Source organism: Lathamus discolor, chromosome 6, assembly GCF_037157495.1.
Source record: "Lathamus discolor isolate bLatDis1 chromosome 6, bLatDis1.hap1, whole genome shotgun sequence".
Classification (NCBI taxonomy): Eukaryota; Metazoa; Chordata; class Aves; order Psittaciformes; family Psittacidae; genus Lathamus; species Lathamus discolor.
Genome location: NC_088889.1, coordinates 12,481,449 through 12,499,429, shown reverse-complemented (window position 1 = coordinate 12,499,429; position 17,981 = coordinate 12,481,449). Strand labels below are relative to the sequence as shown.

Below are 17,981 nucleotides of genomic sequence, written 5' to 3'. Positions count from 1 at the left end.
GTCTAGTGGAAGATGTCCCTGTTCATGACAAGGGGGTTGGAACTGGATGTGCTTTAAGGTCCTTTCCAACCCAAACCATTCTGTGATTCTATGATATAATCCAAAAATCTTTTACCATATTAGTACCAAGGATGTTCCCTACCAAACAGAGTACTTCATCATCACTGACTTGAAGCCATGAGTATGTAGGTACTTCCCCGGGTCAAATTTAAGTTCATATCATTGCTAAATGCACTTTACATACACAGCAAAACAGAAACCATAAATTAATTGCTTTCTTTCCCTCTTTTCAAGGTTGGAAACTTCCAGCACTCCCCACAATTTACAGGGATAAATACATATTAATAACTATTACTTCTACAAGTTGTATTAGTTAATACTGAAAAGCTGTTAATACTGAAAAGAAAAAACTTCTCACTCTAGAGATGTTTTCTATATAACTTGTTTTCCAGTCCCCATTTGCATTGTAGATGGCCCAAGAGAACTTAACTGCCTGATTCATCAACTGAAGGAGATACAGATGACTTTAGGAGTTTGAATAAAGGCAATATATACAACAAAGGAGGAAAAGAGCATGTGTGCATACATGAACTTCAAGGGTTTTACACTACAATAGTGTTAACTCACATTTCCTTATATTAAGAAACTTTAACAGCTAGCCTTCACAAAGTAGCACTGTTTGAGACCTCAACCAACACAGAAACAAGTTACTAAGCAACTAAGAATTAAGTTCCAAATATGTAAACGTGTTAGTGAGGAATTCTACTCTACACAGCTTTCGATCTTACAAAAAGATCTACTTGCTTAAACTCACCCACTGGAGATCAAGTTATGATAAATGAAACCTGCCCAATTAAAAAAAAAAAAAAAAAAAAAAAACAAACCACACAACAGAAAACCCACCACATACAGATGCACTCCTAGACCTTACATCGCACTGATGGTATCCAAAACAGATGTCACAGAACAGAAAGCCAGAGTAAAAAGGTTCCTTCCCTTCACAGTTGCTGATATGGTCAGTGATGAAAATCTAAGCTCAGGTCAATGAGAACTGCTATTTCAGCCTGACCTACATTCTTCCTAGTTAAATCAGACTGAGAAACAACAGACATTTGGCAATTCTCTGGCTTTGTTTCAGATCTGGATGCTGCCAGGAAGCCCTAGCCCCAACACACTCCAGAGCTCCGCCTTCAAAGCCCAAGTTGAATTGTCAGTTTTCCTCCAAACAGCTTTGTATTTAGGAAAGGTTTTGCAGTCAGGAACTTTCAAATGCAAATATACAGACATAAGCTCTAAAATAGCTTCCCCATTCCTACACTCATTCCCTGGGTTTTAGCTGGCCATTGTCAGCAACAAGTCACTATAGTTAGATGTAAGGAGTGCCTCATGAAGTCCCGCTAACTTCAGAAAAAGATTTATTTTTTTCTAAGTGATAAGTTATCTAATTTGTACTAGTTTGAAATACAACATAAGGAGTTCTCAAACCTTCCCAGACTGATGTATGTATAAAGATCTTCGCACATAAAATATTAGAGCCATACCTGTCAGTTAATCAACCTTGACAATTTTCACATTTCCCTTTGAAACATGTCTTAGGACATACAAGTCCAGTGAGGTATAGGTACATACCTGCTCCACACCCTTTGTGACAGGTATCTTCACTCCTGAAGCAACTTCCTTGTCTTCAGCATGCTCACTTTCCCAAGGCAGTTTGTTTTTTCTTTTATATGCACTCGAGACTTTTCTTGAACATGCTACTTGATTGGCACCTGCACTGTGAGAACTGGAGTACTGCAGAGCATCAACCCTCACCTCATACCCGCAGTAGCTGTGTGCGCTCTGAGTCCTGTCACACATCAAGAGCCACTCTGTATCTGCTCCTGGAGGTAAACAGGACGCCCTGTTATGACAAGACGATGGCAAGGGCACAGCATACTCTACAAACCCTTGGTCAGCAAGCTTTGGCAAAATCTTCCTGGCCAGCCTGGCTTGCACTGCATGCATCAACCCATCCCCATTGTCCTTCAGTTCCATAGCATCCACCGCCTTGAAGAGAAGGGTGATTTTGCCTGGGCCCATGGCGGACGCCAGCACAGCAAAAGCTTCCATGGCAGCATGCCGGACTCTGTGCTTGTTGTCCACCAGTGCTGGAGCGAGCTCAAACGCCAGCTTGGCCAGGTCCAGCTCCTCACTCGGGTGAGTGAGAAGGGCCACAATGCACATGTTGACCACCTCCTCGCGGACTTTGGAGTTCTTGTGCTGCCGGTACTCCTGCCGCAGCAGCAAGTTCAGCACCTGCTGAGGACCCACTGCCTTCATGAGCCACCGGAGCAGGCGGCTGTAACCCTGCCTGACGGCCAGCTTGCTGTTCCCCAGGACTTTAGTAGCAGCAGAGAACAGAGGTGTCAGGAAGGCCTTGACTTGGTTGTCCAGGCGCAGAGCCAGCAGATAGATCACCTCCAATGCTCCGAGCACCACCTTAAAGTTAAAGTCACCGAGGAGAGTGCAGAGAAGGCTGATGAATCCCAGGATGCTGGGGGCGGGCACGGAGGTTACCGCGGCCTGGCTGGCATCTTCAACCACCCTCTTCAGGTCCTCCACAGCTTGCATACGGTTCCTGTAGTCCTCCTGGTCCAGCAGGCGAGCGTGCAGCTCCGGCGCCAGCAGCCCGAACCTGAGGCCGCTGCCGCCGGGCTCAGCGGAGGGCAGCGGCGCCGTGTCCTCACCAACCGGCTGCTGACTGCCGGTGGGTGGCAAAGGCTCTGCTCCAGGCCCTTCCTCCCGCCTCCCGCGGGACGCGGGGCCACCCAGCTGAGGGGCCAGGCTGGGGCAGAGCTCACCGGCACCGCGGCAGGAGACGGGCGGGCAGGGGAAGCAGCCGCTCCCGCGGCGCCGCTCGCGTAGGGCTTTTCCACACAGCACCGGCCGCAGCCCCCACGGCAGCTCCACGGCGGCGGCGGCGGCAGCATTCCCCTCACCCGCCCTCCCGGCGCGCTCGGGGCCGAGTCTTGGCGGGATCCCAGGGTCTGGGGGCTCCTCCATGGCGCGGGCGCACGGCCGCAGCGTAAGGGCGGCCGCCATGCGCGGCACAAGACTAAGCCATCCCGGCAACGCCGGACGCTACACGGCTACCGTCGCTAGGAGCCGACCCGCACCGCACCCGCGCGGCACCGACCACGGCGCGGCGGGCGGGGGAGAGGCGGAGGGCTGGCACACCCCCCCGCCACAGCCACACCCCCATCCGCCGCCGGCGCTGGGGGAAGCCTGTGCGCTGCTGCAGAAGTCGAGACTCGGGGAGTGCAGCGGCCGGTGACAGGCTGCGCCGCCCGGCGCTAGCGAAGCAGAGCCACCGTCTCCCCCTCCGCGCCGTGAGGAGTGACACCGCCCGTGCCTGTGAGGTTGTCGGTACGCAGGACTTCGCCGCCGCTGACTGGCAGAGAGCGCAGGGTGGCGGAGCCCGGAAGTGACGTCTGCCGCTGCTACCGTGCGAGTGGAGGCGAGCGAGGCGGCGGCGATCGCGGGCCGGGCCTGACTGCGGCCTGCGCCCCCTCCCACCCGCAGGTGAGCCCGGCGCCGCTCCGGAGCGGGCCCTGTGGAGTTAGGCGGCTCCGGCTTGGTTCGGCTTGGCCGGGGCCGCCGCGGCGTCGGTAGCGTCCCCGCAAGCTGTTTGCGGTGCGGTGGGGAGTGCTGTTTACCGAGTTGGTCTGTGGAGTGCAAGAGGGAGGGAGCGCCGGCAGGTACAGGGAGGGGAGAGCGGCCGCCGCCTGACCTGGGGAGACACTTGCACAAGCAGAACGGCGACAGGAGGGTGACGGCTCCGTCTCGCAGCTGTCGGCAGGGTGGCTGGCGCACAGACGCCGGGCGCGACGTCCCGCCGGCTGCCTAGAGGGGCGGGGGAGACGTGCTGCTCTCTGTTGAAGCCGTATGCTCGTCCGGCCGCTGCTCTGCGTCTCTTTAGCGCGTGAAACGGGCTGGGGCCGGAGAGCACGGAATTTCATCAACAGACCAATTCCTCCTTGCACGTTATACTTTGCTTCTTTTTTTGGCATGCAGTAAGTGGTTTTGTGTGGTCTGTCTGGTGTTTAGAACCCAAGTTACCTCTGTACTTTGGGTGGGTGCTGCTGAGGTTTTAAGCTCTGCTGTAACCAACCCAGGCAAGTCGCTTGCTGGTCCCAGTCATTCTGTAGTCTAAATAAGGAACTGGCGAGCACTTAAACACTACCTTGGAACAGAAAAGTGCCTGGAGCTCTTCCTGCTGTTTTCACGTAAAGAAAATGCTGTGTTCTACATCTTACCAGGCATCATCACATACTGTGGTTTGTAGAGGAATAAAAGCTCTTCAGTAAGCAAGCTTGGGTATTTACATTTTTGGTTAAGTCCAATAACTCTTTCACTGCTATTCAGACAAGTTTTACCGGCAGACTGTGAACAAGATCTGATAGTCCAGTGCTATGGGACAACAGCTTGATTTGCATGGTGAGCAGACGTTGTTGGACTAGCATATGTTCTCTGGGGCTGGTAATGTTCCAGCTTCTGATTTCTTATTCAGCAGTAGAATAAATGCATGCAAATATGAGGTGTGGGTGAGCATTGCCATTCAGGAGATGCACATCAGTAGGCATCTCTGTCAGGTTTGTACAAAAAGTTTTATTTCTGTGGAATAACTTAACTGTCATTATTTATAACTCTTCTTACAGGCTTTGGCATCTGAACTGTAACTATTCCTTTTTACTTCCATGTGGTGTTACCTTGTATTTTGTGATTTCTGTGTATATGTGCAATCAAGTTACAAACTGAGTGTCAATACAAAAGGAAAACAAAGTGGTTTAGCTTCTGAACAGCTCCTTTTTCCCCCCTCCATGCCCTCTCATATAATTTATGCTGCATATATATTGTTATATGGAAAATGTTATTGTATGGAACCTTGCCTTATGCAGATACACTTTAAATACTTTCTTTTAGATACATTTGGGGTTTTTTTCCAGTATAGAGTTATAATAGGAAAGGGATGAGCTTACTTGTCTTTAGCGGGTAAGAGGTTTTCTGTCTCTAGCTGTAAGCCCTTAACTTCTTTGTCAGTGCTATTACATTCTATATTTAAATGTTGGCAACAAATTTTATTCTTTCAGATTAAGCACTTTGTAAGTAGGCTCACTGCAAATTAGATGTCAGTTAAGGAGCTATAAAAATGAACTCATTATTAAGATAAAAGTAGTGAGATCTTGAAGTGTAGTCATTCAGCAAATCAAAATAAAATCAGGCTTTCAGTTCAGAAATTGAATTGTTGCACTGTTCCCTGCAGAACAATAGTTATATTTCTTCGTGGTCCAGGATCCTGGCACATCCAATACCCTCCACCCTCTCACTGCTATAATAATTCAGTCAGAATAAAGACCTGCTGCTCCAACAGGTAGTGGTGGGCAGCACTGTTTGAATTTTAATGATGATGAAATTAGAGCAGGTATCCTTAATGCCTGCTCTAAGTGCCTTGAACTGTCATGATGCAAACTAAAATTCTTTGAAAGAAGCGTTTGTGGGTTTTGTGGAGCTGTAGGTGTGAATGAGGATCCTTTTCTCTGCCATTACTGGTGATGTGGGGAAGCATGGGTAGCTGCTGGTGCTGTGTGGACATGGAAATAGTGATAGCATTTCTATCAGCTCAGCATGTCTAACTGGGATCCACGTGGTTGCTTTCCCTGGGAAGCACCACCTCACCAGCTCCTACCTCTTGTCTCTTGATGGTGGGTGTAGGCCTGGCTCCTGGTCTTTATCATGATCATTGGGCCACGAGGATGATCAGGGGACTGGAGCACCTCCCATATGAAGAAAGGCTGAGAAAGTTGGGGCTGTTCAGCCTGGAGAAGAGAAGGCTGCTTGGAGACCTCATAGCAGCCTTCCAGTATCTGAAGGGGGCCTCTAAGGATGCTGGGGAGAGAATCTTCATTAGGGACTGTAGTGATAGGACAAGGGGTAACGGGCCCAAACTTTAAACAGGGGAAGTTTAGATTGGATATTAGGAAGAAGTTCTTTATTGTGAGGGTGGTGAGGCACTGGAATGTGTTGCCTAGGGGAGTTGTGAATGTTCCATCCCTGGCGGTGTTCAAGGCCAGGTTGGACAGAGCCTTGGGTGACACGGTTTAGCATGAGGTGTCCCTGCCCATGGCAGGGGGGTTGGAACTAGATGATCTTAAGGTCCTTTCCAACCCCAACTATTCTATGATTCTGTCATTGAATCATAGTGTGGTGGGGTTGGAAGAGACCCTGAAGATAATGTAGTTATGCCACCCCTCATGCCACAGGCAGGGATGCTTTCCACTAAACCAGGTTGGTCCAAGCCCTGTCCAGCCTGGCCCTGAATACTGCCAGAGATGGGGCAGCCACAGCTTCTCTGGACAGTCTGTGCCAGTGCCTTACCACCCTCACAGTCTTCCCCAGGTCTGACCTCTCCAGAGGGTGGGGGAATGTCCACTAGGGATTTCCTGTCACAGTAGAAGCCTCTCAATGAGGTGAAGCAAGGATCTCCTTCTCCTGTCCTCCCCTTACTGTTCAGAGTGCAGTAACCTCTGTTCCAGCACCTCTTTCCCTGCAGCACAGGGCTCCAGTGGCTCTGTGAGTCTTTTTTGCCTCTTTGTGCAGAGTGAGGGATTCTCCTCTCCTGGGTAGGGAATGTGGCCCTGCTGACTGCCCAGAGGTGGAGGGGAAGCACAGCAGGGCTTAGCTGCACCACAGAAGCACTGAGTAGGCTGCAAGGCAAGTAGCAGAAAGTAGTTAAAGAACTTTTAAAACTTTGTCTTAAGTAAGTCAGTTCTATTCTTTATGCATCTCTATTTTTGTTTCAGTCACTGTTCAATTCTCTCAAATATCTGATATACAATCCTGTTATGTATTCAAAGTTTCATATGATATACATTTTATTCCAGGACAGAAAAATAAAAAGTGGTGCTTCTTTTGTTGGGTTTTAAGTCACAGATGAATATAACATGCACTATTAATAAACATTTGATTATCCTGTATTTAACTTGCATGAAAAAGCGTAGCACATAAGGATTGGAAAAGTAAATTGGGAAGTAATAAACGCAATTAAGATGAAAGCAAAACTGGAAAATATTTTTTGAATGTTATGTGTGGCATGTCTAAGTAACATGACTAATGAAACTGTTGAAATGAAGCCCTGAGTAATGCCTTAAAAATTCTGTTTGTCACAGATGGACCAGTCGTCTCCAGCCTACATGCTTGCCAACTTAACCCACTTGCATTCGGAACAGCTTCTACAAGGCTTGAACCTCCTTCGTCAGCATCACGAGCTCTGTGACATTATCCTTAGAGTTGGCGATGTCAAGATTCATGCCCACAAAGTGGTGCTTGCTAGCATCAGTCCTTACTTCAAAGCCATGTTTACTGGGAACCTTTCTGAAAAGGAGAACTCAGAGGTGGAGTTCCAGTGCATCGATGAGGCGGCGCTGCAGGCCATCGTGGAGTATGCCTACACAGGAACCGTGTTTATCTCACAAGACACTGTAGAGTCACTTCTCCCAGCTGCAAATCTTCTCCAGATCAAACTGGTAGTGAAGGAGTGCTGTGCGTTTCTCGAAAGCCAGCTTGACCCTGGTAATTGCATTGGGATTTCTCGTTTTGCAGAGACCTATGGATGCCATGACCTCTACTTGGCTGCTAACAAGTACATTTGTCAAAACTTTGAAGATGTTTGTCAGACAGAAGAATTTTTTGAGCTTACGCATTCTGAATTGGATGAAATAGTTTCCAATGACTGCTTGAATGTTGTGACAGAAGAAACTGTTTTTTATGCACTAGAGTCCTGGATCAAATATGATGTGCAGGAGCGGCAGAAATACTTGGCACAGCTGCTACATTGCGTTCGGTTGCCTCTGCTGAGTGTGAAGTTTCTTACGAGGTTATACGAAGCAAACCATCTCATTCGCGATGACCATACTTGCAAACACCTGCTGAATGAAGCCCTAAAATATCACTTTATGCCTGAACACAGACTTTCCCACCAGACCATGCTGATGACACGACCTCGCTGTGCTCCTAAAGTTCTTTGTGCTGTAGGAGGAAAAGCTGGACTGTTTGCCTGTTTGGAAAGGTAAGTAATGGTAAAGTCATTGCATTGAATTCAAAATAGATTTTGATTTCATGAGTAATCTTCAAAATTGCAGGGTTTTGTTTGTGCCAGCAGAAATAGCTATAAAATCTTTTAATTCTGTTGATTAAAGAATTTGGTTAATAAAAGTGGTTAATAAAAGGTTTGTATGTTACTAGTTTGTTGTTGTTTCAGATCTTTTCACTTTACATATTTTTTGCCTGATCTATTATTTTTCCAGACAATAAAATCTTAAAATTTAACCTAATATATAATAAATATGCTTCCTTGAAAACTTGAAAGTCCTTGGGATTAAGATAGACTTAATCAGAGAAGAGTGAAGAGGTAATTCTTAGAAATAACATGTTCTTGATCATAAAGTAATCATGACTTCAGGCTCTGCTGCTGAGTAGGTATCCATGTCCACCAGGCTGAGAGAGCTGGGTTTGTCCAGCCTGGAGAAGAGAAGGTTTGAGGGAGATCTTGGAGCAGCTCCCACTGCCTAAATGGGCCAACAAAAAAACTGGAGAAGGGATTTTATAAGGGTGTGTTGGGATAGGACAAGAGGAAATGGCTTTGGACTGGCAGAGGGGAGATTCAGATTAGATACTGAAAGAAGTGAGGGTGTGAGGCTAGTGAGACACTGGCACAGGTTGCCCAAAGAAGGCCAGGTTGAATTGGGGCATGGAGCAACCTGGTCTAGTGGAAGGTGTCCCTGCTTGTTGCAGCAAGGGATTGGAACTGGATGGTCTTAAAGGTCCCTTCCAACACAAACTATTCTACAAAATACAGTCTATGGAGTAATCTTAAGACTATGCCCTTTGATGCTCATTTGCACTTCACAGAGCTTCAGGAGGTTAGGTATGCTCATGTAATCTTTGTTTTTCTATTTCAGTGTTGAAATGTATTTTCCCCAGAATGACTCCTGGATAGGCCTGGCACCTCTTAGCATTCCCCGCTATGAATTTGGAATATGTGTCCTAGACCAGAAAATATACGTTGTAGGAGGAATTGCAACCCATGTGTGTCAAGGCATCAGTTATCGAAAGCACGAGAATTCAGTGGAGTGCTGGGACCCTGATACGAACACTTGGACGTCTCTTGAAAGGATGTTTGAGAGCCGGAGTACTCTGGGAGTGGTGGTTCTGGCAGGAGAGCTCTATGCCTTAGGTGGCTATGATGGGCAGTCTTATTTACGAACTGTAGAGAAATACATCCCTAAAGTGAAGGAATGGCAGTTAGTGGCCCCAATGAACAAAACAAGAAGTTGTTTTGCTGCAGCTGTCTTGGATGGAATGATATATGCTATTGGTGGTTATGGTCCTGCCCATATGAACAGGTATGTACTTTTGCTGTGTGTAGCTCAATGTTATAAACTGGAAATCAGAAAAACTCCCTGTTAAGCTTGTGTTTGGCAGCCAATTAAAGATTATTCTAAAATAGATTGGTAATCCACAGTGGACCTCATTAATCCTTGTTCTGCAGCATCAGTCTAATAATTCAACTGGGAAATCTTTCAACTTACCTTTACATGTTCCAGCTCAGAGCATGTGTGTTTGGGGCTTGGGGTTTTTTGGGTATTTTTAATCCTTAAGAAGGGAAAATGGTAAAGACAAAGACATATATGCGTATTACTAAGCTAAGGTGGTACATGACACCTGACCTTGTAGATACTCAAGGTGGTTAACTCAGCAGATTGACATTGAGAGAGCTTATTTGCTTAGACCTCCAGGTAGTGCACTTATAACAATGTAGTGGTGCTGCACCCTGGTTACTGAGCTCTCAGGAGAGGGCTTGCTTAGCACTGTACCAGTGCTGTGTGAATCCTTGTATCTCAAGCCTGCAAAACACTAGGATGCTGGTTAGCTTTAACGTTTAGAACACTGACTGGAAACAAATAGAGGCTTAATATACACAAAATAAATATATACCTCAGATGGAATCTTAAAGTAGTCTTAAAGATAATAGTGAAGAACAGGGGCACTTAGTTGTGCAAAGAAATCATTTGTCCTCTCTTTATTAAAATAGGAACAAATCAGCCATTAGTCCACTCAGGAGGCAACTTAATAAATTAGAAGTCTAAGTAACTGAATGAAGAATGAAAATGAAAACCTTGCTTACAGGAAGGGATACACTGATTGTTTAAAAGTGTAGTGTAACATCATAGCACTAGTCATTAATGTTACTTACTTTTTATACTTGATGCGTTTTTATCTAAAACAGTGAAGCAAAGGATTGTTTTCCAAATGGGAAAGTGCAGCTAATTATTTTTATCTGGAAAATGCAAACAATTTTTTTAGATCATTAAAATACAAAACAGCAATAAGTTAAACTCAGTTGTTTATGAAACTTAGTGGCATTATTCTAATTTCTTATATTTTAGATTATGAGCTGTAATAGCAGTTGAAATACTTAACAGACCAACAGACCATGTCTAAAAGCTTTCTGTTGGCTCTAGGATTTCTTCACATTGGCATTTGACCTGGAATAATTAAGCTGCAGTGTTGTCTGTGTGGTCACTCTTAGCTCTGTACTGCCTCTGGACCATACAGAACTATTGGTTTTAGGAGTAGCTTAAAGCAGAGTTGGTGGCAGAGTAGAGCAGGTTCTGGGAGTTGCTGTGGGACCTGTGGGATGTTCATTTAACTGCAGCCCTGTTTCACAGACTAACAAAAGGAAGATAATCAAGACCTCACTCTTGCCCAAAGTGGTCCCCAGAACTTGAATGCTTAGTGTGGTCACACAGGCCTTTGGAAGGTAAACTCAGTAATTGCCTTTCAGGAAATGAAAGATTTAGCACTGGAGCAATAGGAAATGTCTTTATCAAATGGGTGCCTTTAGAGGGAAAGCTCTTAACTTTGAAATTCTGCACTAGCCTCAGTCAGAAAGTAACTGCTAGCAGCTCCTGGAAAGGAATCTGACATTTCATTATTTGCCTTTTTAAAATTAGTTCACTTTTTATTGTATAATTTTGGTTTAATTATTCAAGAGTGCTGTGTAATTAAGCACCTTTTCTCCAGCTACTCTGTAGTGCCGCTGATTTTGTCATCCCCTTTTTTCTGCCCTCCTCATGCTACTGAAGCTACAATTGGAAAGGGAACGGCTACATGCTATGAGAATGTTAATGACTGACCATCTGTACAGCTCCAGTGATTTGAAAAAAAAAATAAATAATAACGACAATTGTAATTAATTTCCATTTTATCCTGAAGATCTGTTCTATCCTTAGTATTTTGATCAAGCCTCTTCACTGCTTTTCCTGGGGAATATGCTCTCCATGTTTTTTTCCCCTCTCTGATCTTTTCAGGCAAGCCTAAAGGAAGTTTTTAATTCAGTATGTTACCCAAATAGACACACTTTAGATCTGCATTGTGTTCAGTTGTTCATGAGTTGCCTTTTTTTATAAATAGCAGCAGTTACTCTTGAAGGAGCTTTCAGTTCTGAGGCCAGCTTTGAAGAATCTTGCTTTGTTTCCATATGTAACCTGCAGATGAGGGTAGTGGCACGAGGACATTGGAGAAGTGGCTGAACTGCAGTTGCTGCATCAGGATGAAATACATTAAAACTGCTTTTTTAGCAGCATTCTTTTTGAGAACCTCCAGCTGCATGAGTTGCCAAAGGGCCCTAGTTGATGCTTATGAGGTGATAACACTGGCTTTATTGTCTTGTGTCACTGGGTAGTACAAAGCAGGATTTTCCATCAGCTAAAGCATTTTCTGATGCGTTTTAAGATTCCTGTGTGTGGTAATAGTGGTTGCCAGAACTAGATGTACTTCTGAAAAATGCAGATTTCTTGTGGAGTGAAATTCCAATGTCACTAAAATCCAAGCCTCACAAGTTGTTTGTTTGTATTTGCAGCATGGAGCGTTATGATCCAAGTAAAAACTCATGGGAGACAGTAGCTTCAATGGCTGATAAACGAATAAACTTTGGTGTCGGTGTCATGCTGGGCTTCATTTTTGTAGTAGGGGGACACAATGGTGTGTCTCACTTATCAAGCATTGAGAGATATGATCCTCATCAAAATCAGTGGACTGTATGTCGACCCATGAAGGAACCCAGAACAGGTAGGGGCATACAAAATTCTCAGCAGTTAACTTGGATATTCTTTTAGAAATAAACTGCCGTTTGACCTGATAGAAGCTGCAGTAAAGTTGCAGTGACTTGTCTGCAGAGCCTTACACTTCGTCTATGAATGAAGATCATTTAATTAGCTCTGTGAAAGAACATTTCATAGAATCCCAGGTTGGAAGGGACCTCAAAGATCATCTGGTCCAATCTTTCTAGGCAAAGCATGACCTAGACTAGATGCCACAGCACCCTGTCCAGCTGAATCTTAAGTTTCCAGTGTTGAGGAATCCATCACTTCCATAGAGAGATTATTCCAATGGTTGATCATTCTCACTGTAAAAAATCTTGTGTCCAGTCGGAATCTCCCAAGTCTAACTTGTGCCCATCACCCCTCAGCTTTCTCATGGGACTCCTTATAAAAAGGAAGTCTTTGTCGTAGCCACCCTTTAAATACTGGATCATGGTGATCAGGTCTCCCCTGAGCCATTTTTTTCTGTAGGCTGAACAGACACAGTGTTCTCTCAGCCTTTCCTCACATGGCTTCCCAGTCCTTGGATCGTCTTTCTTCTAGATGATCCTTCTAGTCACCCGTCTCTAGACCCTCTCCAGCCTGTATACATCTTTTATTTCTCTATTTTTAATTACAGTCCAGTTTATTAATACTGAGCTGTAATAAAAATAATCTGAAGTAATATTTCTACACTGTTTTTTACTATTTTTATTGATTTTTTTTTTTTGAGTGAGTTTCAGCAATTCTGTGGTTGCTGTTTTATTTTATTTTACATCGAAACTCAGTAGTGCATATTCTCTTCTGTGTTTCTGACAAAGAGTATTGGGACAGAAGAGCATTGCTTTGCCATAGGGAAGGGTGTGAGAACAGTAAAAATGAGTGCAAGACCTGAATAGGAAGGGACTCTTCATTTAACACCCATTTTCTTTAAAGGAGAGTCTGGGGGAACTTTTCTGTTCAGCCTTCAGGAGAAGGAGAGAGGCTGGTTCCAATTAGGAACAAAAATACTACTTATTTCCACACTTTGTGACTTGATGGTGATGCATTCTTTTATTTTCTTTCCAACAGGAGTTGGCGCAGCTGTAATCGATAACTACCTTTATGTAGTTGGAGGTCATTCAGGCTCATCCTACCTGAACACTGTACAGAAGTATGATCCCATCTCAGATACCTGGCTGGACTCTGCTGGGATGATGTACTGTCGATGCAATTTTGGTTTGACTGCACTTTGATGTAAAGCAGGACTTCACAGGCCCAATGCAAAGATGGAGCTTAATCTGCTTGAAAAGAACCCCTGTTGGTGGAGGCCATAAGCTGCGTTTTCTGAAGCTGGAAAATTGGAATAATGTGATGTTGGGATTGAAATGAGGAAGGATTTGTTTTCTTCCGGCAATTGGCCTTTGTTGCGGTAGTGACACAGGCAGGAGGAGTAGAAAGCTTATTTACCAGCTGGGTTTAGACAGCATCTTATTAATGGCAGTGAATTTTAGGGAGTACTGTACATGCCTGGGATACGGTTAGAAAACTTACTGTATATCTAACCCTTTCACTTTCTAGAGCTCTTCTCTCTTCCTCCTGCCTACTATGAAATACGAAGTTTACTGTGCTTGGGGTGAAAGATGTGTGAATGTGTTTTACGGCTGGACACTTTGCTGATAATTGTCTGGTTGTGTCTTCATATTAAGAAAATGCCAGTGCTTCATATTTTTTTTTTTATGAACAGTAATTAAAGGGCTGCCTTGTTTCTGTATCTCAAGGTTTGTAAATAATAAATGCCATAGTGTGTTGCCTGTACACTCTCCTTTGTCACCTGCTTACTGGTAGGAGGGCCGGGATGATAATTATTAACTACTTAGAGATTTACGAGGCAAATCTATTGCCTCTTAACAAAGTTTTTTGATCTCATGAAAAGAAATCACATTTTTAACTTTCCCTTGTATTTCCTTTTTGTGGATAAATGAGTGCTAGATTAAATTACTTAATCTTGCAAGCCTGCTGTGTGTTTTCAACTGTCATGCAAGGAAAAATGACAACAGTAATGCCACAGCAGCATTCATAGCATGATATAAGATAAATACTTAAAAATTAATCTTTCCCATCCTTCTCCCAAGCTCACATGCGTTCACACTTCATACAACTTCCTTTTTAAAAGAATGTATGATTGCTTTCTCAGAGTGTTCAGACCTAAAAATGGTGCTAAATGTAGGACATAATGATAAAGCTGTTACTGATTTTAGTGCAGTATGCATAAAGCATGATTGTTTTGATTGTTCTAGTGTTTTTGTTTGTTATTTGCTGGATACATTCGTGCCTATGAAAACTGTCAAGCATAACAAAATGCACAGCATGAGCTCATTTGTTACATTGTTTTTATATTTTGATTTTACAAAAGTCCTAAGTTTATTGTTCCTATTCTCACAAGTACATAAATAGGGAGTGAATAGTGAGATCCTGTCTCTGGTTCTTCAGACAGCCTTGCTTCTAACACAGGTTGCAGTGAGTGGATAGGGTTGCTCATCCCAAGCATGTGTCCTGTATAATGGAACACTGAAGGTCTGTTCCGGTGACTAACCAGAATCTCAAGAGTTAGAACTTTCTGGTAGGCCTAAACTTAGTGAAAACTTGGGCAAGTAACTAGAAAGCAATGCTGTGGGTCATAACCATTATTTAAAATAGATGAGTGAATAACTAGTAGCTAATTTAAAATGTTCTGGTTTGTTCTGATTTTTAACTAGGAATCACGGTTATCTTACATTTCTGTTTTGATGTCTGTATATGTGTTGCCAGGCCTGGTACTGAAGAATTTTTCTGCCTCCAGGGTTACTTTCTCCTTGTTTTAATGTTTTACATTGATGTTTGTTTCCGTTTGTTTTTCAAGCCCATATAGTATTATTTTTGAAGGTGCAATAATATTTGAAATAGTTGCTTTAAAAGCCATTTCTTTAAAAGTATGCCTAGTGGAGGAGTTTGAGTGTATTTGATTTATTCTGAGTTCCTGCAAAGCAAATTGCAGCCAGGCAAGCAGTGGTGTTTCTTGTTCTTCCATACGCTAACATTCAGATTTTAAACAGTCAAGCAGGCGAAGGTGTTTTCACCATAAGACATTATTCATAGATAACAGGTGTTTGCACAGGTTATGAAATCCTGCATGTATTCTTCAGATTTGGTAGAATGAAGCAGGACTTTATAAGCTAATAAAGGTAACAATAAATAAAAGTAACAATTCCAATGTTTTCAATGCAGTTTATTTGACCCACTAAGGATTCTAGTTTTATAGCAATAATAGCGTAATTATCCCAGTGAATCTTTTGATAGGACACAAGTAGCTACGTGCTTGTACGTGGCATGTTTGTGTATGGGGAGGAGAAAGAAGGGGAGGCAGGCTGGGGACTGGGGAACTAATGTAGTTATTTCAGCCCATTGCAGAGATTGCCTTCTCATTCCGTTCAGGTGAATGCACAAGCTGAATGTTTTTGTGTGCTGTTTCACTTCTTGGTCTGTTTCACAGAGATGCCATTGTTTATCATATTTTCCAATGTACACCGGAGGTAAAAGATGCTTAAACTAATATTAAAATAAGAAAAATTCCTTATGTGAAAGAGAAGTTTATGCCTTTTACTGATAGGAAGCTTTCCAGGCAGTTCAGTATATGCTGTGCTTTTTAAGAGTTTTAACACAGATAGAATTCCATGAATGAAGATGCTCACAAACCTGTTCTGATTAGAAGTACACTGTTTTCAGTTGGTAGAAAGTGGTGCAAGGTATAGAAATGGTTTTGACTTCAACAAAAAATCCATAGGTCAGGATGGTGGTTATTCACTATTTACATAATGATCTTTTGTTGATGGAAGTCAAAGCACTTAAAACTGCAAAACGTTTTATTCACTTTACCTAGGCAATGGCAATGTTAAATCAGGGCATAGAGATGGACCCCAGATTGTGTAATGTGGCATTGCTAAATTTAAGGTAGCAGCATAAACAATTTTTTTAGTAAGCAAGCTTGGTATGAAGAATGGGAAAAAGGCCTAATGAAATACAGTGAAGATCAGGTGATCTGTTTAGCTAGAAGTGAATCGAACTGGATATCAGTTATGGGATCATGTCACTTAAAATCATGCCATCTTCATTTTCTGTTCTGCGTACTTGTTGTCCTGTTCACTGAAGTGCTTGGTTGTAGAAAGGTCAGACACAACAACTGGTTTAAATTTGCATCTAAAGAGCAATGCTCTCATTGTAATGTCTGTCTTGCAGTGTAAGAATTAAGGACCTTCAAATAAGATGTCATACAACCGCAAATTATCATCCAGTTCTATTTCATAGTCACTCAAAATTGTCTGTAAAGCACTTAAAAGTGGGTATGTGTTTATATGTGTACGTACAGTTCCTGAATTTCTGCTTTTTTTCCTTTTTAGAGCTACTCATTTGTAAGCTTCTTGACACTCTCTCCTACTACCAATGCTTCTATTTCAGAAAGTCTAGTTGGAATCTCTAGAGGGCCAAATGTGTCCAGTAGGCGTGACGCTTAACTTCTTCTTTTTTTTTCTGGGAGATAATGTGTTGCTTTTGTCAGTTTGCCATCTGTAAGTCCCCATTCACTATATGAAACAATGCAAAATGTCCAATCTTGCCTTAAATTCTTGATATTGAACTGAAATACAAAGAACTGGATGATAATTCCTATTTTTTTTGCCTTATGCCCTGTGCTGTATTTTAAACCCAAGAATAACTATTATTTTTAGCAGGATTTAATAATTGTACAGAGAATACCAAATTGTACTTGGGCTTGACCAGAGTGCTTTGGTTGAGAGTATAAAATGATATATGTAGTTTTGCGTACGTAGAGTGTTTTTACATGTACATCTTTTCTAGCGGTGATGTTCTGGTTTTGTTACTGTTTACAGAAGTGGCATTTGAGTTCAACAAGAAAATAACTGTAACCTGCATTCTCGGTCTTTACGAGTGTTCTCAATGTGTTTGCTCTTGTGATAATGCTCTGTAAGTATTGTTGTAAGTATTTCATTGAATGTAAAACAGTTTAGTAAATAAACCTGGGGGAAAACTTATTTTTACACTTCTGTTGGATGGTGAATATGAATACGCTGTAGCTTTTGTCTTCTCATGCTGCAGAAGGGGTTTGCAGCTAAATAGTTTTAATTTACTGTTAGACAACCCTTCACATCTGTGTTTTAGGTGGGGATTTCACTTCACATGGTGGATTACATGGGGTAACAACAGGCACCCCTCTCTGCCTCCATTAGTGAAATAGAAATTTAAGGTTTGGCAATTCTGCATTGTAATTTTTTTTTTTTTTTTGTGGCTTTAATCTAAATGCAGGCAGAAATAACTTATTTATTTATGTAGTTAAGAGCAGAGATTAGTATGTTGAACTTACTTTCTTGCCCAGGTGAGAATTGAGCTTGTGGTTGCTGCTGTAGGAGATGCCATTTACCTCTGGTACTCACAGGTATTCAACAATACCATCCATAAAGCACAGTTCCGTAACCTGTGAATTCTGGCTGCAAAACACTGACTTTTATAGTCTTAGTCATGCTGAAGCTGGCACAAAAGGAAAAAACTCAAATTATTTTCTTGGGGGGAGGGGGGTGTGTGTAATTTAATAAAAGACTTTGAGGTAATATTCATGCAGGAGTTAATTTCCTCTTTCCCCAAGTTTAAAGGTTGTTATTACACATGATGTAGCAGGTACTTAATGGGACAGATAGACCAGGCAGGTGAGGATTTTTTCCAATTTATTTTACCATAAAGTTACCCATTCACGGAACTGTTGGAACAAGTCCA

General features: G+C 43.0%; 2 protein-coding genes across 5 annotated transcripts in view; one reads left to right on the top strand and one right to left on the bottom strand.

Annotated features, from left to right (window-relative positions):
• TOGARAM1 (TOG array regulator of axonemal microtubules 1) overlaps positions 1-3,138 on the bottom strand; it is a 34,378-nt gene extending 31,240 nt beyond the window's left edge. For 2 of the 3 annotated variants that reach the window (XM_065686647.1, XM_065686649.1), the window contains exon 1: positions 1,630-3,138. In XM_065686647.1, coding sequence (XP_065542719.1) covers positions 1,630-3,081 — 1,452 coding nt within the window. In that variant the 5' untranslated portion in view covers positions 3,082-3,138. The remainder of the gene's footprint in view (positions 1-1,629) is intronic. The other variant, XM_065686648.1, reaches the window with a different exon arrangement.
• A 43-nt stretch (positions 3,139-3,181) lies between these two features.
• KLHL28 (kelch like family member 28) lies at positions 3,182-17,245 on the top strand. 2 transcript variants are annotated; one of them, XM_065686656.1, is made up of 5 exons: positions 3,182-3,561; positions 7,206-8,104; positions 8,997-9,440; positions 11,960-12,168; positions 13,251-17,245. In XM_065686656.1, the coding sequence occupies exons 2-5, from the start codon at positions 7,206-7,208 to the stop codon at positions 13,412-13,414; spliced, it is 1,716 nt and encodes a 571-aa protein (XP_065542728.1). In that variant the 5' UTR covers positions 3,182-3,561; the 3' UTR covers positions 13,415-17,245. The 2 variants fall into 2 exon arrangements, with proteins under 2 accessions (XP_065542728.1, XP_065542729.1); XM_065686657.1 differs by lacking the exon at positions 3,182-3,561 and adding an exon at positions 3,618-4,052.
• The last annotated feature ends 736 nt before the right edge of the window (positions 17,246-17,981 follow it).